We start from the raw sequence: 24,961 nt of genomic DNA on the forward strand, positions 1-24,961 counted from the left end.
GACAAACCATCATAGAATATACATAAGATGCTCCATTCTGAAAGCATGTCAGAAGGATACCTTCTAATCAATTGATTGTATCTTTTCCAAGCTTCATAGAGGGATTCACCTTCCTTCTGTCTGAAGGTTTGGACTTCCACTCTAAGCTTGCTCATCTTTTGAGGTGGAAATAATTTGGCCAAGAAAGCATTGACCAACTTTTTCCAAGAGTTCAGGCTTTCTTTAGGTTGTGAGTCCAACCAGCAAAGGGGAAAAGTATAAGTCTATAGACCTCGGGATTAACCCCATTGGTCTCAACAGTGTCAAAGATTTGCAAGAATTCAGCTAAGAACCGATGAGGATCTTCCAATGGAAGTCCATGAAACTTGCAATTTTTCTGCATTAAAGAAACTAATTGAGGCTTAAGCTCAAACTAATTGAGATGCTTCTTCCATAGAAGTCGGAAGTTGATGCAGTAAAGTCACCAAGCACCTTCCTTGCATCTCCACCATTGTTGTTGGGTTCGGCTGCCATGTCTGCTTCATTTTCACAATTTTCTGTAAGGTCCTCTCCTGAGTGTTGTGCTTTAGCTTCTCTTAGCTTCCTCTTCAGAGTCCTTTCAGGTTCAGGATCAGCTTCAACAAGAATGTCTTTATCCCTATTCCTGCTCATATGAAAAAGAAGAGAACAAAGAGAATAGTGGAATCCTCTATGTTACAGTATAGAGATTCCTTTATGTGAGTATAAGAGTAGAAGAATAGAAGAATGAGAAGAGAGAGGAGATGAGTAATTTGAACAGAGAAGAAATTTAAGAAAAGAAATAAAAGTAAATTGAAAAGTAAATAAATTAATTAATTAAAAAGATTTTTGAAAAATTTGTTAGTTAGTTTTCGAAATTAATGAGAGAGAAAAGTAGTTAGGTGGTTTTTAAAAAAAAAAGAAATAGTAAATTTTTTTAAAATTAAAACAAACAAATCAAGTAATTAGTTGAAAAGGTTTGAAAGTCAGATTTTTGAAAAGATAAGAAGTTAGAAAAAGATTTTGAAATTAAATTTTGAAAAATATATGATTGAAATTTATTTTGAAAAATATATGATTGAAATTTATTTTGAAAAAGAATTGAAAAAAAAAATTAAAAAGATTTGATTTTTAAAATTAAAGTTAATGACTTGACTAACAAGAAACTAAAAGATATGATTCTAGAATTTAAAGGTTAAACCTTTCTTAACAAGAAAGTAACAAAATTGAAATTTTTGAATCAAAACATTAATTTTTAGTAAAGTTTTTGAAAATTTGAAATAAAAATAAGAAAAAGATTTTGAAAATTTATTTAAGAAATTCGAAAATATTAAGAAGAAAATTGAAAAAAAATTTATTTTTGAAAAAGATTTGAAAATATAACTTTTTTTTTAAATTGAAATTTTAACTTGACTAACAAGAAACAACTAAATTTTAAAAATTTTTGACAAAGTCAACTCAAAATTTCGAAAATTATGAGAAGAATAAGGAAATGATATTTTTTTACTTTTGAATTTTTAATGAGGAGAGAGAAAAATAACAAAATGAAACAAAACATAAAAATTTAAGATCAAAGCAAATAATGCATGCAAGAACACTTTGAATGTCAAGATGAATATTAAGAACATATTTTTGAAAATTTTTAAGAGAAGAAAGATATGTAAGACACCAAACTTAGAAATTTTTTTTGTTTAGACACTATGAACTCGAAAATGCATATGAAAAACAACAAAAAACACAAAACAAGAAAATCACAAGATTAAACAAAGAAAATCATCAAGAACAACTTGAAGATCAAGAAAGAACACAATGCATGAATTTTCGAAAATTTTAGAAAAATTAAAAACATGCAGTTGACACCAAACTTAAAATTTGACACTAGACTCAAACAAGAAATACAAATTTTTTTTTTTGTTTTTATGATTTTATTAAATTTTTTTTTCGAAAATAAAAATAAAAAGCTTAAACATAAAATAAAATAACCCAATCTAAGCAACAAGATGAACTGTCAGTTGTCCAAACTCGAACAATCCCCGGCCATGGCACCAAAAACTTGGTGCACGGAATTGTGATCACACTTTTCACAACTTCGGTACAACTAACCAGCAAGTGCACTGGGTCGTCCAAGTAATACCTTACGTGAGTAAGGGTCGATCCCACGGAGATTGTCGGCTTGAAGCAAGCTACGGTCATCCTGTAAATCTTAGTCAGGCGGATTCAATTGGCTATGAGTTTTGATAATTGAAAGATAAATAAAATGTAAATTAAAATAAAGATACTTATGTAATTCATTGGTGGAAATTTCAGATAAGCGTTTGGAGATGCTTTGTTGCTTCTGAACCTCTGCTTTCCTATTGTCTTTATCCAATCATGCGTGCTCCCTTCCATGACAAGCTGTATGATCCTCTCAGTGAAAATGGTCCAAGTACAGTTTCTGCACGGCTAATCAACTGTCAGATTTCTCGTCTCGGATGAAAAATACCAGGCACAGCTACCGCACGGCTAATCATCTGTCGGTTCTCACTTATGTCGGAATAGGATCTCTCTATCCTTTTGCACACTGTCACTGCGCCCAACATTCGCGAGTTTGAAGCTCGTCACAGTCATCCCGTCCCAAATCCTACTCGGAATACCACAGACAATGTTTAGACTTTACGGATCTCAGGAATGCTGCCAATTAGTTCTAGCCTCTACCACGAAGGTTCTAATCTCACAGACTCGGTCCGTAAATCAGAGACCCAAGAGACTATACTCTGGCTGTCGTCCAATGACTACGTTGAACATCATGTAGACTGCTTGTGGTTGTCAGGCACGCGGATCTTGGCTAAGCGAGTAACGAAGATAGTGGGTGATTGTCACGGGTCACCCCTTCATTCTGACTTAACTGAATTAAGTACAAGAGTATATCTTGGAGAAGAAGTAAGCGTGAATTGAAAGAGAAACAATAGTACTTGTATTAATTCATGAAGAACAGCAGAGCTTCACACCTTAATCTATAAGGTGTAGAAACTCCACCGTTGGAAAATACATAAGAGAAAAAGTTCTAGGCATGACTGTGCGGCCAGCCTCCCAAATGTGAATAATGGCATATGCTCCGATAAAAGATATAAAAGGTGCTATTTATAATTTTATACTAAACTAGTTACTAAGGATTACAGAAAATAAGTAACTAAGTGCAGATAGTGCAGAAATCTACTTCCGGGGCCCACTTGGTGTGTGCTTGGACTGAGCATTGAGCTTTACACGTGCATAGGCCTTTTCTAGAGTTAAACGCCAGCTTGGATGCCAGTTTGGGCGTTTAACTCCAGTTCTGGTGCCAGTTCTGGCGTTTTACGCCAGAAAAGGGTCTCTGGCTGGCGTTTAAACGCCAGTTTGGGCCATCAAATCTCGGGCAAAGTATAAACTATTATACATTGCTGGAAAGCCCATGATGTCTACTTTCCAACGCAATTAAGAGAGCGCTAATTGGGCTTTTGTAGCTCCAGAAAATCCACTTCGAGTTCAAGAGGGTCAGAATCCAACAGCATATGCAGTCCTTTCTCAGCATCTGAATCAGACTTTGCTCAGGTCCCTCAATTTCAGCCAGAAAATACCTGAAATTACAGAAAAACACATAAACTCATAGTAAAGTCCAGAAATTTAATTTTTGTATAAAAACTAATAAAAATATAATAAAAAGTAACTAAAACATACTAAAAACTATATAAAAATATTGCCAAAAAACGTATAAATTATCCGCTCATCAATAAACAGGGGTCTCCATCTTTACACCAAAATGTAGTGATCAGCAATCATCTTAGGACCCTTGAATAAGACATGAGAATAATCCTCCCGCCTCGAGAAATGAACTTGGAAGTATCCCCACAAGATCCATTACTCGAACTGCTTCTTTCTTCGTTCATCTCCTATTTATCCATCTCTCCATTATTTGAAGATTCAGATTTTTTTTTAGAGATTTGATGACGAGTGCTTGCTTCCACGACCTACACCATTCATCGTATTCTTCTAGAGAGACATCTATGACTGAGTTTGGAATAAAAGGAGTCTGATGGCTCTTCATATGCTCCATGGAATCCTCATTGAAGATATAATCTTCAGTGACCATCTCTACAATCTCATACGAGTTTAGCTTGTCTAAACCATCACTCATAACCCTATTCTTATAAGAAGATTTATTGCTGGTTGTTGCAATATTATCAACCTATATCCCTCTCATAGGTGTACCTTTTGGTTTCTCCATAACAAATTCTGATGCCTCTTTTTTTTGGGTAGCCTCCATAGTTAGTTTTTTTTTTTTTTTTTACCATTCATTTTCACCCTTTTAGTGCTCCTTTCTACTATATCCTCCTCTTTAGTTCAGCGCTAATAATTACTGGGTTTATAAAAAGCATTTCGTTCATACTCAAGACAGATATAAGTACAAATATTCTGTCTATTGTCATATAATTATTTTTGTTAAACTAATAAATTATTAAATTAACTTAATTAAATTTAGTTATCAAATATTTATTTTATTTATTTATTGGTATTAAGTTACCAAAAATATTTATTCAGTTAATACTATCGAAAAATAAAAATACATCCCACAGAAAATTTATATAGTGCTACTACTAATACCCCACTTGTCAATACTTTAAAGTAAAAACAATGCGTGTATATCTTTAAAATTCAAATTAATATTTGTTGACTTTCTATTAAATGCAAAATCTGTAATTAACTAAACTAATACCGACAAGGCGACCATACATACTAGTATTAAAAATCGTATAAGCATTTCTTTGTCGTCTAAGTATTTCGCTGAACAAAACAAGTTTTTTAGCAAGTTCTTCATACAAATACTATATTCTATATATAAACTTGTATTGGTTTGTGAAATTATTAAGTAATTTTTCATATTTTACTTAAAATACAGGAGCGGAGCTAGATGAAATATTAGAGAGAGTAAAAAATATTTATATAATAAAATAAGATTAAAATAAAATTTTAAGAGAAACTAAACTAAAATTTATATATAATTTATATGTAAAAATTAAAATTAGGGAGATCATTGCCCCTTTTCTTACTATGTAGCTCCACCACTGTTAAAAAATAATTTAAAGAAAAATGAGACTCTCTCTTTTTTATTTATAAACTATACACTCTTTTTCTATAATATTAAAGTAATATATATTTTAATTTATTTGACCAAAATATCCACCAAATATATATATATATATATATATATATAAGTTATAATTATTTGATTAATTCAAATAATAATATACAAATATATATATATATATATATATATATATATTATTTTAATAAATTTTATTTAGTTTTAATATTTTATCATATAAATAAAATTTTTAACTTGTCACAAAATATATAATTAAATTTTTTATATATTTCATCATTATTAATGTAATTAATAATTTTTATTATTTTTAGTATTTTATCTTTAACCATGAAATAGATCAAGAATTTAAATTATATATTTTTGTAATAACTTAAAATATTTTATATTATGTTATAAAATATTAAGAATAAATAAAAATTATTATAATAATAAATATATTATTATTATTATTATTATTATTATTATTATTATTATTATTGAATCAACCAAATAGTTATCATTATTTTATATGTATAATTATAATAATTATTTATGAATATTTTGGTAAAATAGACTAAAGTGTATATGCTATTTTAATCTTATATTAAAAAAGAGGGTGTGTATTTTATAAATAATGGAATAGAGGTATCATTTAGACATCTTGAAAGAGAAGAGGGTACGGTGTAGGTTTTCTTTTTAAACATTGTAATTATAATTTTTAAGAATTAAAATAAATTAATTAAAACCCAACTTAATCTCTGATTTTCATTTTCTTTTAAATAAAGCTTAAATATGATGAGTTCAATAGCAAATTCTGTCCATCGTTCTATCTAGAAGTGACTAATCATAATATTATTTTTCAAGCCAATATGTGGAACCCGGTCGCGTCACAACATAAAGAAAGAAAACCAAAAGAAAGTTGTAGCAAACTTTCCAACCTAAACAAGAAAAAGAAACAATAAATAAAAGCCAGCCACAAAATTGAGAGAGATATCAAAGCCTTATATCATTTTCATATATCATAATCAATGTCATGATTTTTAAAAAAGACAAACATGTCTTGTGTAATTTATAGTTGAGTGTTGAGGCTTCGACTGTGGCGTATGTAAATGTATGCATGCATCTTGCAAAATAACAAGCAATGCGTCATGGTTCGACACTTACTTCCTATCTAATTACTCCTTCAAATCATTTGTCATTATAAAATTTCAGTGGATAACAACGAACTTGTTTAGTAGTGGTACTAATCTAATTAGCTCAGTTAAATCTTGTATATATAATTGGGGAGTCAGTTGAAATTAATTAGATGTGTGGCCGTCCAAATTAAATGACCGCCGGCAATCTCATTTGGAGTTAGAATTTGGCAGATTAGGTTTTATTAGAAACAATAATTCACTTAGGTTTATGTATATATAAAAAGACTATGATGCTTTGGTCGGTATTTTATCGTGATTATATATGTGGGTTATCATCAAATTTCCAGGGTAAACTTCTAGAAGTTGAAAATATAGTTACATGTTAGATAGATTTAGATTACTGGAATTTATTTATTCATTTATTTTTTATGGTTCACAACAAGCTAAGCTCACAAAGGAGGAAATTGTATAACTAAATGAAATCATACATCTAAATATATAACTACATAAGCAAGTAAATAAATATAATTAATAGGGAATTAATTAATAATCATCAAAACTAAATTGAAGGTATTGTTGAAATAGAAATTAAATTGAAATTACCTTTGTACTAGAAATATACATGTATTCTATTAAAATGTTTATTTTTGTGTTGTTATTGATATATCAACGGAAATGTTTGATGACAAATAAAATTTAGCAAAATACAATTAAAATTTATTTTATTTAATATTCATTAATTTTAACAATAATAAATAAAAATTAAATAAGATAAATTTGACTATTTTTATGTTGTCTCTCTAGTATTATCATTTATCAATATATAAATACATATATGAATAATTGATAAATAAATTTGAGATTTGGTTTAGTAAAGCTTTTTAAAGAGGTATGTGTACTTTTTAAAAGCACATTCATCTCGTTTTACATTTTGGCTTGTTTTGGTAAAGCTTTTCAAAGAGGTGCTTATACTTTTTAAAAGTTCAAACTCTTCATTTTGTATTTGGTAAATCAAAAAGACTATGTGCTTGTACTTATATTAAAAGATTGGGGTACTTTTGAAAGCATCTAAGATAGAGTTTTTTAAAGTTTGCTTGTGATTTTCAAAATTTAAAAGTCTAATATAACCTCATATGTTAACTAATTTTCAAATTTAATACTTACATTTATGTCTATTATAGTATTTTTAAATTTTAAAAGCTATTTTAGCAAACGCAATTGATGTTGTTTGTGTTTATTAAAAGCTATTTTTAATTTGATTTACCAAACATAAATATTACAATTTTTAAAAAACCATCTTTTAAAAGTTAATTTTTATAAACTACTTTTGAAAAGTAAAAACTTTACCAAACTAAGCCTTAGTAAATCAAAAGCTCATATGTTTGTATTTGTAGCTTTTAAAAATTAGAAATGATTTTAAAAGTATTTAAGGGTAAACTTTTTAAAATTAGTTTATGCATATCAAAATTAAAAAGTCTAATATAATCTCGTATATTAATTAATATTTAAATTTAATTTTATATTAATATCTATTATAATATTATTAAATATAAAAATTATTTTATTAAATATATTATTATTATCTATATTTATTAAAAATTATTTTTAATTTAATTTATCAAACATAAATATTATAACTTTTAAAAAATAAAAATTTCACTGAACCAAACCTGTTTGCGATGTAAATACGTTCAATTTAAGCAAAAAGTAAATACTAATATTCAATATACAGCAGCAATTTATGTTTATTGACTTTTCAACATCTAATATCCTAATTATTGAAAGTACATGCACGCACAATAAAAAAATGCTAAAATTTAATTGTAATTCTAGTGGAAAATCAATGTTTAATAATTTAATTAACATAATATTTTAATTATTTTTTAAATTAAATATTATATAAATATAGTTAATTTTTTTATATTATATGTAATTATTTATTACTTATAATTCTAGAAAATTTTAAGTTTTAACTGCTATATATATTATTTTAGAGGACTATATTTTATAATAATTGTTTCAACATCAAAAGTTTCAATAATAATTATTTATATGCTAAAAAGTTAAAAGATGATTTTAATGAATTTTTAGAAATTATTTATTCTTTTGTTTTGAATTCATAAGTTTGTAAAAATGTAGATTTTTTGAAATTCAAACTAAAACACAAAATTTAAATTTTTATTCTTATTTTTTTAATTTTTTTTATTTTATTTAAATTCAGATGAAGATATTTTTATATTGACATTTATATTTTAAATTTAATAAACAATAAATAAACGATTCAATAATATGTATAAGTAGTAAATCGAATCAAACTTTTCGATTTTTATTATTTGTGTAGCACGACATACATGATAAATCAAATCAACATGTAAATAGCATAAATTAAATCAATTTAATTTGATTTATATAAAAGTGTTTAGGACATGAGGTGAAATCAATTTTCTTTTAAGATATCTTTGTAAATTTAAGCTGGAATTATTTTGTTTGTTTGATTTATCACTTAATTTATATCCTATTCCTGTGGAAATTTAATTTAATTTAATATGTGATGAGCTGAGTTAACTAAATTGGTGGCCATAAATGTATTTGTCAACCTCCCTTGAGAGCAATAATCATGACTAAAACGAGGAGGAAAAAGAAAGTTTCTTGTACCTGTGTCCGCAATGTGTGCCTTTCAATGGATAAAGTATAAAAGGAATCACAATCAACAAGGACGAAAAAAATTGTAGACACTAAATTAATGAAAGAAAACGAAGGATTACAACTCATAATTATTTTTAGTATGAGTATTTAAGTTTGCATGATGTCTTATTCATTGGTGTTATTCATGATAGATTGATAGGTGAATGATTAATGTGATTTTGGGTTATAATACTATGTATCCAATTTGGTACTCATCATAATTAGAAAAATATATACTACAATAAGGATCAGATGCCGTATATACATCATGACGTTCGTATCCAGCTCTTCATATACCTACTTCTCCCTTGCTACTGCTTAATTAATTAACTAATTAATTATACGGTAATATTAAGAAAAAAAAATATTAGAAAGAAAAAAATTAATCAGATCAAATAGATTGAAATTACGCCCATGAGTTATAGCTCAAAATGACATAGTCTCTCCATACTCAATTAAGAGGTTGTAGATTTAAGTCTTCTGTCTTTGGTAAAAAAAAAATCCAACGAATTATAGCTTAAATGACATAGTCTCCCCATACTTACTTGGAGGTCGCGGGTTCGAGTCTTCTTATCTTTAGTAAAAAAAAGATTGAAATTACTTTATTTAGTATTTATTTATTACAGTTTGTATTAAATAAAACCAAAAGTAATAAGTTTAAAAAACTTTTAGTTAATATATTTTTTTTACCAAATATTTCTAAAAAAAAATTTAATTTGCCTTATTCAGTATTTATTAATTATAACGACAATTAATAAATATTAAATAAAATAAATTTTGGCTATTTTTTGTCACTCAAATATTATTGTTAATTATAATAGTTGAGTGCAGCTTCTTAACAACAGTAGTTAACATTTATTAGTAACAATTCTATATTATTCTACATACATATATTCTCTTGATAAATATTAGGGTTGTTACTGTATTATTCATAATTGAAGAGTTGTTACACATTTATTATTTATCGAGTTTGTTAGATTTTATATTTTCAAAACTTGTTTCCCTTGTTATCACGACCGTTACGCATGCAACAACTACTTGTTCCATATATGATATTTCAAAACTGTGATCTAGAAAATATTCAATCATGAAAATGGAAGAATACAAACGAAGGTCCACTAAGAATGCACACTCATCCATCTGTGACAGTTTAGGGTTGGGTAGGGCAGTTAGATTCAAGAAATTGTGATAAAAAATCAAGAATAACGAAAAGTTGCAAAATCTTTGTGTGTAACTTTTTACATCTCAAGTTATATACCATGTTGTCTTGTTTTATCATTGTGGTTGAAAATGAATCCATGGTCACACTTAATTTTAATATAAGTTAAAAGTGTTACCAATAATCTTGAGTAGCAAAATTGTTCATACCATGTGACCTTGTAATAATGAATAGCTGAACATACAAATTGAGGGGGGGAAACAGAATGATAATGCTTTAGGGCCAATTTTACTAACAAGGTGACAAAATAATATTGTGACTTTAGGGACTTAGCAAGGAAATTGGCCATAATATGAAGCAAATGTAACATGATTTAGTACTTTAGAACAAGTACTCAAATAGTTAATAGGCAGTGATGGATGAGAGTGTTGTTCTTTCTCCCACACAAGTCAATGATGCCCATTACACAGGACATAGTCTTTGCTTGTTGACTCCGCAACCAATAATAAAGGAAATGAAAAGGACCATGCAATGCATGAATTGAATCTATTCCAATTCAATTAGAGAACTATATATTACTGTGGACAAAACTAGAGGCCCCATCTGGAGTAATGTTTGCTCTTAAATCACTCAAAAAGAGATCTAGAGATCTCATAGATCCTACCTTTCCACTTAATTGTGTCTATATATACATTAGATTCTGAGATCTAAGGGTATAATAATTCTCAAAGAAACATGATTAGGAGATTGTTTCAGGGACAAGGACAATAAACATCACAATTGGTAGCACATGCTTTGATGAAAAAAGTATCACAAATCAAAATCATGGTCTTTGTTTACTAATAATATACAGCTTTGTTAATAATGTAGGTAGTAAGTGAAGCAATTTTACTACTAATTGCCATAGTCATTGCTAACCACCATTTGCTTCCTTAAAAGGACCATGTTCCACCAAACTATATCCATTGGTCGGCGCTTTACTTCTTGAAGCAATTTGTGGATGACAGACAGTTCAAATCTATTTGGAGCTAATGCTTGATATTTTTCACCAAACTTTCTCATTTCAGATACCAATTATGAGCTACACTAACGTTAAGAACTATAAATTTCTTAGAGAATAGGTAACATGTAGCCTTACTCATACTCTTGATTAAAATTATAGTTTACTTCAGGGATTTGGATCTTCCAATTAAAACATGTAATTATCTAGGAAAGACAACAATATCATTTGCATATGAGATGGAATAAGATAATTACTACATTAGAAGTTCAACTGTTCGAAAATTTTATATATTATATGTAACACACTTGATTTGAATTATCATAATCATATTAAAATTAAATAAAAAGTAAGTTAAAGGAAAATGGTATTTTATAAAATAAAGTGGTGTGAAGAATTATTTGAGTAAAAGTGAAGAAATAACTTTTGGAGCTAAGTTGGCAAAAGCAGAGGAGGGGGGGGATATCTACAATTGAAACGATTTGTGGCGGGTATTGATTTGAAGTGAGGTGACTAGGCTGAATAGATTCTGTGTGTGTGGTCCAATGGACAGAGAAGCATGCATTGTGTGACCAATGCCTCTGCCTTTTTTATCCACTTTATGCTTCGGCAAATGGAGCCGATGATTTTGCCTCACACATCAAGATAAGAATTAGTAAAACAAATAAAGAACTTGTGGCTAATTAACTTGCCTTTTGAAATGCCGGGTATTCTAATTAACTTGCTTAGCTTGTGATTCATACAAATAATTGAAAAATAAAATAAAAAAATTTCTTTTGAGAGATAAGAGTGTTTTTTTTTAGACATGAGTGCATCAAGAGGCTTCTACAGCCAGAAAATCAAATAGGCTTCTAAACTTCCATTTTTTTTTGTCTTGGGTTAGAATAGACCAAACAAACAATTCTGAGTGTTGGGATTTGGTTCGATTTGTAACGAATTTCCCGTCAGCATGCAATTTTCAGCCCGCATAAACAAAACTAGTGTTTGTACTAAGCCCAATACAAATATCAAAATACCAAGCCAGATAATATTCGCCCATACCGTCCAAAAAAAAAAATAATAATGTTCTTGCTTACTTAGTAACTTGGGCCAGAAAATATATATAATTCTGCTATGTTCGGTAACATGGTTTTGCTTTTGATGAGATGGAATATGAATTTTAAGAACCAAAGAAAAAAGTTTAGAATTGGCCATATAGATGGTGACTGTTCCCTTTTACCAGACATAAACGAGTTCCTGTTATTGCAGAAGCAATAGTGACACAGAAGAGTTTGAAAATAAAGAAGTATAGCAAGAACGAAAAAATAGAATTGAATTAACCAAAATTGACAATGAGTAAAAAACGCTAACTAATTACAATGAGTATTAGGCTTGTTGACATATAAAGCTAAAGGCTTCCTAACTAACTTATAACAAATTGCACAACATTGACGGTTAAGCCACATTATTTTGAGCTTTCTTGAACTCTAATTGCTCTTGCACTCTATCACTAGCCTTAACACTTCCCCTCAAATTCAAGTAAGGCCTTTGAACCACTCGAAGTTTGTTCTTTAACCTCTGGTAAGCACCTACAGAAAGAGGCTTTGTTAAAATATCTGCCACCTGTTCTTATTCTGAAATATGAACCACATGCTAAGTGTTGGACTTCCGCTTTTCTTTGATAATTTGAACATCAAGCTGAAAATGTTTGGTTCGATTATGTAGCATAGGATTGACAGTAAAAAAAATAGTGCTGAGGTTATCACAGTAAATTGTTGGAATTGTCTTGAGAGGAATCCTCAATTCAGACAGTAAGTGAGTTAGGCACACGAACTTCCCTTCACAGGCAGCCAAGCTTCTGAATTCAGCTTCAGTGGAGCTCCTGTTGATACTAGTTTACTTCCTATAGCTCCAAGTAATCAAGTTAGGACCAAGAAAAATACGATAACCTGACATAGACCTATGATCCTCTAGGTCTGTTCCCCAATCTGCATTTGCAAATTCTAAAGTCTATAATCCGTGCTTGGATTAAGCAATAGACCATACTCTTTAGTGCATTGCAAATACCTCAAGACTCTCTTTACTGCCTTCCAATGTGCCAGCAATGGACAATGCATAAACTGACTAACCTTTTTTATTGCAAATGATATATCTAGGCTAATGATGCACAAATACTGCAATGTACCGATGACACCTCGATTTATCACATGCAAGTTTGTCTTTCCATAATTCTATTTGTCAGAAGTTTAATTCATTGATGAGACAATTTTTATAGAAGGGTCAAATCTTTGGCAGGAGTCTTAGTTTAGTTAGTTGAAATAAGGTTGTGACTCCTAAAAGATTTTGGGGGACTTGCTATAAGAGATGCTAAGTGTGTCAACATTGTTTTATTGAAAAAATTATTTGGCAACTTTTTCACAACACAGAAAAGCTTTGGGTTCAAATCACGTTGGCTAAATATATAAATGGTAAGATGACATTGGATCTCAACAAATCTGCCTATGCTTTACGTCGCAGGAAAAACTTATAGAAGGTGATGAATCTTTTAAAAGATGGCTATGGATGGTGTACTAGAGGACTGTATCAATCCTTTTGGCATGTTCCTTGGAGCTCCTTTGGTCCTTTACACAAAGATCTCCCTTATATTCATATTACAGATTTCTATCTTACTATAGGTGATGTGTGGTACACTGACTCAAAAATTTTAAGCGAGTTCAATGCTGTCCCAAAAACATTTCAAACGTCCTATTTTAGTCCCAAAAACTTTCAAACGTTCTATTTCAATCCCAAAAAAATTTTAAGCGAGTTCAATGTTATCCCATCATTAAATTTGACACAAACAATTCACATATTAAAGAGTCAATAGCATTCGATTTCAATATGTAAGTAAAATCGATGAACCAACAATCACTAATATAAAAGTTTTTTCTTTAATTTTGAAGCGTTGATGAATGATTGTTAGGATTTGGAGTTTTATACAACAAAAAAATTGAGAAGAAAAAGTATTACAAGAAGGTTTTAATTATGTTTTTCTAACATATGGAAGAAGATATGACTTAACTAGTAATGTTATTAACGTCGTGTCACTCATTTCGTTAACTCTTAGTGTCAATTTTAACTGTAGGACCATTGAACCTATTTAAAAATTTTTAGGATTGAAATAAGACGTTTGAAATGTTAAAGACCAAGTTAGAACTAAGTCCAAACGTTGGGAACCAAAATAGTACTTTACCCTTAGAAATTTAATGGTAAAATTTGAATTAGGAAAATTAAATTGAGCGCAAATGGGAAAAATGCGTACCCGTGTTAAAATTTTCTGTACCAGCTTAAACCTATCTAGTACAGCAAGTGAGGAAACTAAGGCTATGAAAATGATAAGGAAAAATATTTAGAACGAAAGTTCGAGCAATTATCTTAAAGATTTAAGCCTAAAGTTGGGCCAAATAGCTAAGAATTAGAGTTGGGCCACATTTGGGTCTAAGCCCAATCATATAACCACACACTTAATGAAATTTCAGTCACCCCCTCTTCTTCATTTTTGAGAGGGCAACATTGATAGAGAAGAGAGGGAAGAGAGAAACCATGTCCTAACCCCACTATTCATCACCATCTTCATTTGATCATAACTTTTCCTTCGGAGCTCTGATTGTCGCACCGTTTGCGGCCACGCAAAGCCTATCTTCTCTTCTTCAATTCTATTTGAGCTTGGGTATTGAAGATTTTTTGTGATTTTGATGTTATAGGAGTTATCTAGCTTGGGTTCTTCATAGTTTCTATCACTAATTTTAGCGGGTAAAGGTAAGGACCCCTTTTTCCTCTTGGTTCGTAAATTTATATGAGCCCTAGTTTTGACGTTGTGTCAAATTGTATGATATTGTATTAGATTGAGTAATTGGAAGTTTGACTTGGTAAAATTTTGGAAGGAAAAGCTTGGAAGCTTGAAATTTGAAATTTGCAACATTAAGTAGGTATGGGTTTAAGTTTTAGATAAATACCATGTAATGTGACATAAAATCCTAGGCTAGTGGACCTAGGATTATTGTTGAATGTTGTGGTTGATTGTTTCGTTTAGAGAAAATTGTAATATGTTTGATATCGAATGTTAGTTATGGTTGTGAATTGTGAATCATATTGTTGTTGTGTTTGGATATGAGATTGTGGAATTATTGCTTATTATGGCAAGTGATATGGCAATTGGACAGGAGGCCGTGATAGAGTGAGAAATCCTTTACTTGGTAAGTTGAGGTAAGTGATGGTATGGCTATGTTGTGATTGATGAATTGATGATGTCGAGTTGGATAATTGATCTAATTTGGTTACGGATTGTAGGTGTATGAATATGTATGCTAAAGGTTTAATCGATTGATTAGGTTTAATCGACGGGTCATAACTTGATGCTCGGAGTTCGGATTTGAACAAAATTTTTCTTAAATTAAAGCTAGAAGAAAGATCTTTAAGACCATTTAAGAATGAAGGAAAATAAAATTTTGCAGAGAAAGTTATGAATGATTGAAAATTGGGGTTTAAAAACTGAAATCTGAATGTCGCAGAAAATTGAGGTCCTATGTACGCACGACCTATGCGTACGCATGATGGGTGTTACAGAAGTGAATTAGTTTTATGTGTATACCATATGTACGAACAAAAGCCAAATCATGCATAATACGCACGACTCATGTGTATGCACGACTTGCATTTTAGAACTGAACAATTTTAGTGTGTTTCTGTGTGTACGCACAAAAGTGGATTTGTACGTACGCAACATGCATGCATATGCATGGCTGTTCTGTTTTTTAAAAATGATAATTTTTAACTGTTTTAGCATATCCAATAGCTCTTTCACTTTCGTAGCCCCTATAATGAGTATAGAGATGGTGGATTAGAGGATAGATAGCGTTGGCAAGAATTTATTGAGTCGAAACATGTTGAAAGTGATTGAAAGGACGAGTTGATTTGATTGGATGATGAAAATGAGTTTGATTGATATGATACCTCCCTAGGTAGATGTAAGAGTTGTGGTTCGTCCCACTTGCTCCGGATTGAGATTGGAACTCCCTATGTAGATGCAAGGGTTGTGGTTCGCACCACTTATTCTGGGTTGAGATTGAGACCACCTGGGTAGATGCAAGAGTTATGGTTTGTCCCACTTGTTCTGGGTTGAGATTTGAGACATTTTATTGACCCTCCGTCGCAAGATGTGGCAAGACACTGAGGCCTTACTGGATGATTTCCTCAAGAGAGGTTGAGCAGGGCACACTCGGTAGCATTGATTTGAGAATCATGCATGATATTGATGAATAAGAATACCTTTTGAGGATGCGCGCACCAAAGAACTATCCAGGGTTCGCTACCAGACATGTCGGGTTTCGGCTTATAACCGATAGATGAGCTCATTGGCTGTAGGGCAGGCATGCATCATTTGTATTTGTATGTATTGATTGGGTGTGCATCTTGTATTTGGCTTGCCTTGTTGAATAATTGTATCTATAAGCTATTTGAGCTAATTGCTTTAACTATTCTCTCTATTTGTGTATTATTTGTATTGTTTTGTCTATGTTTGAACAACTGAGAGATTTCTTATGTTAGCGGTGGTGATATTGAGGATTGTTCCTGATGTGGTGATTGGAGGTTTGTGAAAAACTTAGGATAAATAGATAAAGGGTAAAGTATATTTTTTGTCCCTGAAGTTTGATAAAAGTTTCAAAAATACTCCTAAGTTTTATTTTGTTTCAATTTTGTCCCAGAAGTTTTCGATTTGCATCAAATATACCCTTGACGGCTAATTTTTCAAAAAATTTAAGACCAATTCAACAACAATTTCATAAGAACAACCCTCAACACAAACAAATCAAGCATAATTTTCATGCATTATTGTTAAATTGGTCTTAAATTTTTTTAAAAATTTAGCCGTCGAGGATATATTTGATGCAAATCGAAAACTTTTGGGACAAAATTGAAATAAAATAAAACTTAGGAGTATTTTTGAAACTTTTGTCAAACTTCAGGGACAAAAAGTATACTTTACCCATAGATAAATTAGAATCTCTCAGATTAGTTGTCATTTTCTAGTTTAGTGAGAACCCTAGACTTAGATCAATGAAACTTTGAAGATTAAGATTGCTTAGAGAGTTTCTGTTATCTTATATTGTATCGATTCAGCACTTTTACCCTAATGGAAACCCGATGGTTTAGGTTCCCACCAATATATTGTTTCTGTTTTTTCAGATGCAGGTCCCAGCGCTCCTCAGTGAGCGGGGGTTTTATCTGGAAGATGGCGCAGAAGACTTTTTGCTTCTGTTTTTGTTTTAGATTCTCTCCTTCTTTTGAAAAAAATTATATGATGTATTCATTTTGAAAACTTGTCTTTAGAGGCTTTTGATGTATATGTGGAGAGATAAGTTATGTATATCAAACTATTTTACTGTTGTAACTCTAGCCGGCCTAATCTTCACAGGCTGAGACTAGTAGATATTTATATATACTTATATATGTCTCTTTATCCTTATTCTTTCTTCAAACTTTTAATTATCTACCTTTTCCGATGCGCTTATGTATGGTACCGAGTGTGAACGATTGGCGAATTGTCATTTATCCGAGGTTTAAATCCTTTTATTTACAGGCTTCTAGCTTAATATCTCTTTCTATACATAAGTATTTATATCTCAACTTTGTGTCGTAGCACCGAACCATCACTGAAATATGACTTAAGTATAAGACAATTGAATGATAGGGTGTTATAGCAATAATGCTATCTTCAACTTTGAGGATGTCTGGTCCGTGGAGAGAATTGCATTTGCGTCTCAGCATATGGCTCATGGATGGTAGACTTGTCTCTAAAGCTCTTCTACCCTCTTGAAGCGGTATTCTTTTAAGACTTGGGAACCCCGAGGAATGAATGGGCGAAGGTTTATTGTGATGCTAGTCTTGTTCAGAGCAATAATAGAGCCAGTTTTGGTTGTGTTCTCCGTGATGAAATTGGTGGCTGGGTGAAAGGCGTTGTTGGAAAGCTCTCTGGTGGCTCCGTTCTCCGTTGTAAACTAGTAGCGATTTGGAGAGATCTCCTTCTTGCCCGTGAGTGTGACTATCAGCATATTGTTTGTGAATCTAATAGCCTCAATGCCTTTATCTTGGTTTTTTCTCAGATTGCCGAGGCAAGTCGGTCGAATGTCGCTGATCTTCTAGCACGAATTGCTGACCTTATTCATTTGGAGTGGTTCATTTCAATGTTGTTCCTAGAAAATTAAATTATGTGGCTGATAATCTTGCTAGATTAGGGGTTAATGGCTTAGTTGACTCTATGGAATGGTTTGCCCCGCCAGATGAGGTTTGGGAGCCTGTGACCATGAAAGCGGTGGCCCTGTGTGATCATCCTTTGGCTTGTGTTTTTTTTGTTAATACTTAAAGTGGTCCTTGAACTTGCAATTGAGTCTCAATGTCGTCCCTGAACTTAAAATTTCCCTAAATTTGTCCCTGAACTTAACAATGGTCGTCTCTGAAATACTCTTCGATGACGAAATAATGACGTAGTTAGACGGAGGCCACACTAGAAGCCACGCTTGACTGGTAAAACATCGTTGTTTTATTTTTTGCGCCCAAATAGAATATAAACGACTCCGTTTAGAGTATTTTGAGGGATTTTAACATGTTGGAGTTAAAACTCCTCAAAATACCCTAAAAGACGACGTTTATGTTCTATTTTGGCGCAAAAAATGAAATGACAACATTTTACTAATGCAGCATAGCTTTTAGCGTAGCCTCCGTCCATCACATCATTATTCTATCACCGAAAAGTATTTCAGGGACGACCATTGTTAAGTTTAGGGACAAATTTGGGACAATTTTAAATTCAAAAACGACATTGAGACTCGACTGCAGGACCACTTTGATTATTAACTTTTTTTTTTCTTTTTTTGTATCTCTACCAAAAACTGTAAAAGATATTTTGCATGCATGATCTATTGGTTCTAATATTGTTATTGGTTTAGGGTTAGAAAGCAGTGAATAAATTTGGCCAAGGTTCTTGAAACATAAGAAGAATACTTCTCGGATTTTGAACATTTATCAAATATTTTTCTTCAAATTTAATTAATTTTATGATTCCGAAAATGTTTAAATTCCCAATATTAACAAAAAGAAGAAAATACGAATGAATATTTTCCTTTTCATTAGAATTTTAGTCAAAAGAGAAAAATTGATTAAACGAATAGCCTAGAGGTGAGTGGGAAATGGAATTGAGAAGGGTGTCTGACTCTAACTCCGTGAATAGAAGTAAGCAAGTGGAAGGGAATCCAAACAAGCAAGCAAAGGATCTCTGGTCCCTACATAAAACTCCAAACTCCAAAACCCGGTTCTCATATCAGCCACCAGACACAACGCCTTCTACGTGTACAATTCCACAACCACTTTTATCATTTAACTAATCTTTTCTTCTTTTACTTCACCAAATCTAAAAAAAATCATTCACATCACCACTATCACCACAATCCACAGCCACAATATAACTCTAACTACGCAAAAAATCATACTCTTCTTTCTTCTCTCTTCCATATACCCTTATCTCCCACAAACCAAACCAAAATGGGTCCAATCGTGTTAACTCAGCTGGCCACCGGTCTCAGCGTCCTGGCCGGAGCGGTTCTCGTCAAGTCTGTCATGGACAACAACCCCAACACCATGGCCGGATCCTTCCCTCGCTGCCCTTCTTGCAACGGAACCGGCCGGGTCACCTGCATCTGTTCCCGTTGGTCCGATGGCGACGTAGGGTGCCGAACATGCGCCGGTTCTGGTCGCATGGCTTGCAGCAGTTGTGGTGGAACCGGAACAGGCCGACCGATACCCGCTAGAATTGCGGTAAGGCCTACGAACCGTCCCCCTCCCAGCTGAGTGAACCGGTTTGGTGTTATTTTTGTTTTGAATTATTCCTGTTGTTCGTTTCTCATCCGAAATGAATGGAATATGTTATTATATTTGATGTAATATATTATATGATATGATGGATGATGATTGTAAGACACAGAGGGGGCGATTATTAGTTTATACAATCGCTATAACAATACACTGTAATTACTAATTGGTTTTATCATTATAAAAGTTTTTACATTTTATTCGAAAATGGGAATTTGTTGTGCAAGTGTTGGCCTCTGTCCTCTGATTATTAACTGAAGCTGAGCCCATTATTTTGGTTGTGGATTGGAATATGGAAGGGGATTATTTTAATGTGATGTGTCAAGTATGTTATGATACTTGGAGTGATGTGCAAGGTTCGGAAAATTAGTTGGCATGAAACATGCTTAGCTACCTTAAATTAAAGGACAGAGCTTTTTCCATTTGATGCTTATGCTATCAATTTCACTTAGCATGTTTTTCCTTTAACTTGCATTGGTCAATCCTAGAGTTAATAACCGATCAATAAACAGTAGTCCGTTGTATGTCGAAGGAGAAATTTCTTGTCCAATTACTGAAAGTACTACATTAATGTTGTTCAGTTATATGACACGTGAAAAATGGTTGAATCGTTTCATAATGAAATTTCACATAAACTAAATGTACTGTGTTACTTAATAGTACTGTAGAAAGCACCTACATATGAAGAACCAATCAGAGTTACTTGTACATGGAAATCGGTCGGCAAGTTCAACTCAAACAATATTGCACGTTTAAAATTTGAATGAGTGTGTGCAATTGCTATGTAGGACATGTTAAGAATGTGCATGCATACAGCATACGGTGCTGATTGCTGAGTCAGTTGATAGCTCCATTTGTTCATATTGTTGCTTGGTGTGTGCATATCTTTTACTTCACACCGAGTGGATCATGATTTTTCAAAGTGGCTCACTTGCCCAAGGAATCTGCTTTCTCCAATTTTTGTCCGTGCTTCACATTTCTTCCTCAAGTCCCATTCATCTGTCTATCTAAGGAATCGACTCTGGTGTCTCTCTTAATGAGCTTGTGTTACGTGTTTTAGGTCAGAGCTCCTCTTTGCCAATCAGTTTCCCTTGCCAGGCGGTTACTGGTTTAGGGTAAAATAACAGAGTTAGAGGAAGAGGTAAAGTGACAATTAGAGGCAGGGTAAGTTTAGAATTTTGAAAAATTGTGAAGACATATTGGTCCAAACACATACTCCTCATGGTATGCAAGTGTTGATGTCTTGGATATTCTAACTAAATATATATTTTTAAAATTTTATCAATTATAACTAAATGTAATGCAGAAATATAAAAATAACAATACAGTTAGGTTACAAAGCGTTTTTTTAACCAAGTCATTGCGTAGTTATTTTTCTTTGTACATACGTAGATGCTGTTTCTTCTTCTTTCTCCTTATTCGTTATTGTTATCGTCTCGTCTTCTTATGTGCACTTTTTTCTTCAACGTCATTGTCATCGTCACTATCAGGGCCAAAGCTACCTATTATGGACGGAGGCAAAGACTTCCCCAAAAAACAAATTAATTTACAAAAATAATAAAAAATAAAAGAGTGTCCCCTACAAAAATGTTTGGCCTCCCCTTTTGAAAAATATATGGCTTTTGGTAATTTTCATTCAAGAAGTAGGTATAGTGAAAAATAATTTGAAATTAGTGTGTAACTTGGGCCATGGGCCATATACTTAGTTAAAAAAAAGTCTTAATCCATATTAAAAGTGAAGAGAATCTGAAACTGCAACAACAAGCCAACAAATCACTTCTTCAATTCTTCTCTCTTTTTTCAAATTGAAAACAAAACATCACTCCGTATTTCTATTATCATTACAACTTACAAGATAGCAAATAGTTTTTTGTCTTTCATTATTATCTCTCATTCTATTTTTTGTAAATTATTTTTTTATTTATTTTTTTGAATAATTTATGTATTTATTTATTTATCTAGTTTATAATCTTATAATAATATTTTAAGTTTTTGAAAGAAATTAAAAATGATAATCATGTAATTATAATGTTATCCTAGCATATATTGTTTTAATTTTTTTCTCTCATTATTAATTGTTTGTGACATTGATATTATTGATTTACAAAAAATAAAATTAATTGAGTTTAGTTAAGTTGCATAATGTTTATCTTATTATCTATGTAAATCTTCAATTGTAGAAATTTAGTTCAATCATGGAAAAGATGAAAATAATAGACACTTTCTTTAAAAAGACTAGTCAGAAGAGTGAAGATGTTTCTAATATTGTTACATCAACACCAACCTCTTTAATACTTTAGGCATCAAACATGAATACTTTAGTTCCTCAACAAGATAGTTTAAAGTCAAAGCGCCCATGACGTAATCCTGAAGAAATGGAAGTATGTCATTTGGTAAGAGATCCAGGAATTCGACCAATGATTTGGAAGTTTCATCCAAGTAAAAGAGATGAACTTCGTCGAGCTTATCTTAAAGTTGGACCAAATCAACCAATACTTGATAATTATCCATTCTCGGGCGATACAAGTCATCGTCATCGTTTTCAAGCTTCTTGGTTTGAACTATACCCTTCATGGTTAGAGTATTCTATTGAAGATGATGCTGTATATTGTTTATCATGCTACCTATTTGCTATGGAATCTTCAATCAATACAGGTTCAAATACTTTCATTGAAAACAACTTCAAAAATTGGAAGAAGATAAATAGTGAAAAAGATTGTCCTCTTTTGAATCACATTGATAAAGGTCTCAATTGGTTCCATCACAAGGCAACGAAATCATGTGATGATTTGATGAAGCAATCACAATATGCTGATACACTTATGAAACGACAAACATCAAAGAAAATTGAGAATAATTGACATAAACTTGGAGCATCTATTGATTGTATTAGATGGTTGACTTTTCAAGGTTGCACTTATAGAGGCCATGATGAAAGCTCGAGTTTAGATAATCGAGGTAACTTTATTGAATTGTTAAAGTTTTTGGGTTCTTACAACAGTAGTGTTTAGAACCTTGTTTTGGAAAATGCTCCTAGATTTGCTAAATATACTTCAAGTGATGTTCAAAAAGCAATTCTACAAGTTCTTGCTATAATGGTGAAAAACTCAATTAGAAAGGATATTGGAGATTCCAAATTTTGTATCATCATTGATGAAACTCGTGATGAATCTAAAAAAGAGCAAATGGCTATTGTTTTGAGATTTGTTGATGTGGATAGTTTTGTTCGTGAACGCCTCTTTGATCTTGTACATGTTAGTGATATTAGTGCTTTGACTTTGAAAAAAGAATTGGTGTCTGTGATTTTTATTTATAATCTCTAAATTAAAAATATTCGAGGTCAGGGGTATGATGGTGCTAGCAATATGAGAGGGAAATGGAATGGTTTACAAGCTTTATTTCTCAATGATTGCCGACAAGCATATTATGCCCATTGTTTTGCTCATAGATTGCAATTAGCACTGGTGGGTGCTTCAAGAGAAGTACTGCAAATTCAAGAGTTTTTCACACAATTGACTACTATTGTCAATATTGTCGGTGCATCTTGTAAATGACATGATCAACTACAAGAAGCTCAAGAAATTAAAAATACAAAATTGATTGCCAATGATGAGCTAGAAACAAGTCAAGGTGCAAATCAAACGGCCACTTTACAAACAGCTGGAGATACAAGATGAAGTTCTCACTTTCATTCTATTTGTAGCTTGATAAGAATGTTTGTAGTTACTCATACTATTCTTAATAAAATTATTGATGATGGTACAATTTTTGCTCAAAGAGGTGAGGCTTATAGTGTTGATAAAGTGCTATCCTCGTTTAAATTTGTTTTTTCGTTACATTTGATGAAGAAAATTATGGGGATTACTAATATTTTGTGCCAAGCTTTACAACAAAAATTTCAAGATATTTTAAATGCAATGCATATTGTTTCCATATCAAAATTACTTCTTCAAAAATTGAAGAATAATGGTTGGTGCAATTTACTTGAGATTGTTAAGAAGTTTTGTGAGAAACATGAAATTAATATCCCTGATATGAGTACACAATACACGATTGCAAGAGGTCGATCTCATCAACCAAAAATAATAATTGAGCATCATTATCGAGTAGATGTATTTTTGGCAGCAATTGACTCTCAAATACAAGAGTTTAATAGTAGATTCAATGAGAAAACTATGGAGCTTTTGAATTTAAATACTGCTTTTTGGACCCTAAGACAATTTTAAGTTGTTTAATATTCAGAAAATATGCAAGTTAGCTGAAAAGTTTTATCCTTCAAAATTTTCTAATCATGAAAAGATTCTTTTAAATGTTCAATTGCAACATTATGTATTTGATATACCGAATCATCTAAAAGATGTTGGGACACTTTCTGAATTATGTCAAAGATTGAAAGAAACAGGAAAATCAAGAACTTATCATTTGGTTGATAGACTGATTTGCAATGTCTTGACTCTTTCAGTATCTACAGCAACAACAGAAAGAGCTTTCTTGGCAATAAAAAATTGTTAAAACAAGGCTTTAGAGTAAAATGGCAAACGACTTTCTTGCAAATAATTTAGTCATTAACATTGAGAAAGAAATTGCAGCTACTTTCAATACAGATTCAATAATAGATGACTTTGAATCAAGAAAAAAACGTTGAGCTCAATTGTCTATGTAAGATACAAATTTTAATTCATTTCAGCTCTAGTAATATTATTATTAATTTTTTCATTACATAAGTTATGGTAGTGATTTAAATTATTTACATGAAGCATAATACATTTTTTAATAATTTTGCAGAAATCATCTTAAAAGGAATTGAATAGTATTTGAAGATTTTAAAGACAAGTATGCAACAACCTAGATTTACAATATTTGAAGTTAGTTTTGAGATATTTGTATCTAATTATTTTAATATACGATATGTTCAATTATCTTATAAAAAGTAAATTCTAAGTCTTAATTGTTATTTTCAATTAAAATTATATATATAGTTATTTTTAATTTTTTTGTTAAAA

At 31.3% G+C, this 24,961-nt stretch overlaps 2 protein-coding genes across 2 annotated transcripts; both read left to right on the top strand.

The window, feature by feature from the left end:
• Positions 1-19,421: 19,421 nt before the first annotated feature.
• On the top strand, positions 19,422-20,166 carry LOC107631991 (chaperone protein dnaJ-like protein). Its single transcript, XM_016335605.3, has one exon. The coding sequence runs from the start codon at positions 19,632-19,634 to the stop codon at positions 19,935-19,937; it is 306 nt and encodes a 101-aa protein (XP_016191091.1). The 5' UTR covers positions 19,422-19,631; the 3' UTR covers positions 19,938-20,166.
• A 2,167-nt stretch (positions 20,167-22,333) lies between these two features.
• LOC148572738 (uncharacterized) lies at positions 22,334-22,819 on the top strand. The gene has a single exon (XM_088507724.1). The coding sequence runs from the start codon at positions 22,334-22,336 to the stop codon at positions 22,817-22,819; it is 486 nt and encodes a 161-aa protein (XP_088363850.1).
• The last annotated feature ends 2,142 nt before the right edge of the window (positions 22,820-24,961 follow it).

The sequence above is a fragment of the Arachis ipaensis genome, chromosome B3 (genome assembly GCF_059453495.1).
Source record: "Arachis ipaensis isolate K30076 ecotype BB chromosome B3, ASM5945349v1, whole genome shotgun sequence".
Taxonomy (NCBI): Eukaryota; Viridiplantae; Streptophyta; class Magnoliopsida; order Fabales; family Fabaceae; genus Arachis; species Arachis ipaensis.

Coding starts and splice junctions, on each gene's coding strand:
- LOC107631991 (XM_016335605.3), top strand. CDS start 19,632: ATGGGTCCAATCGTGTTAACTCAGCTGGCCACCGGTCTCAGCGTCCTG.
- LOC148572738 (XM_088507724.1), top strand. CDS start 22,334: ATGGAAGTATGTCATTTGGTAAGAGATCCAGGAATTCGACCAATGATT.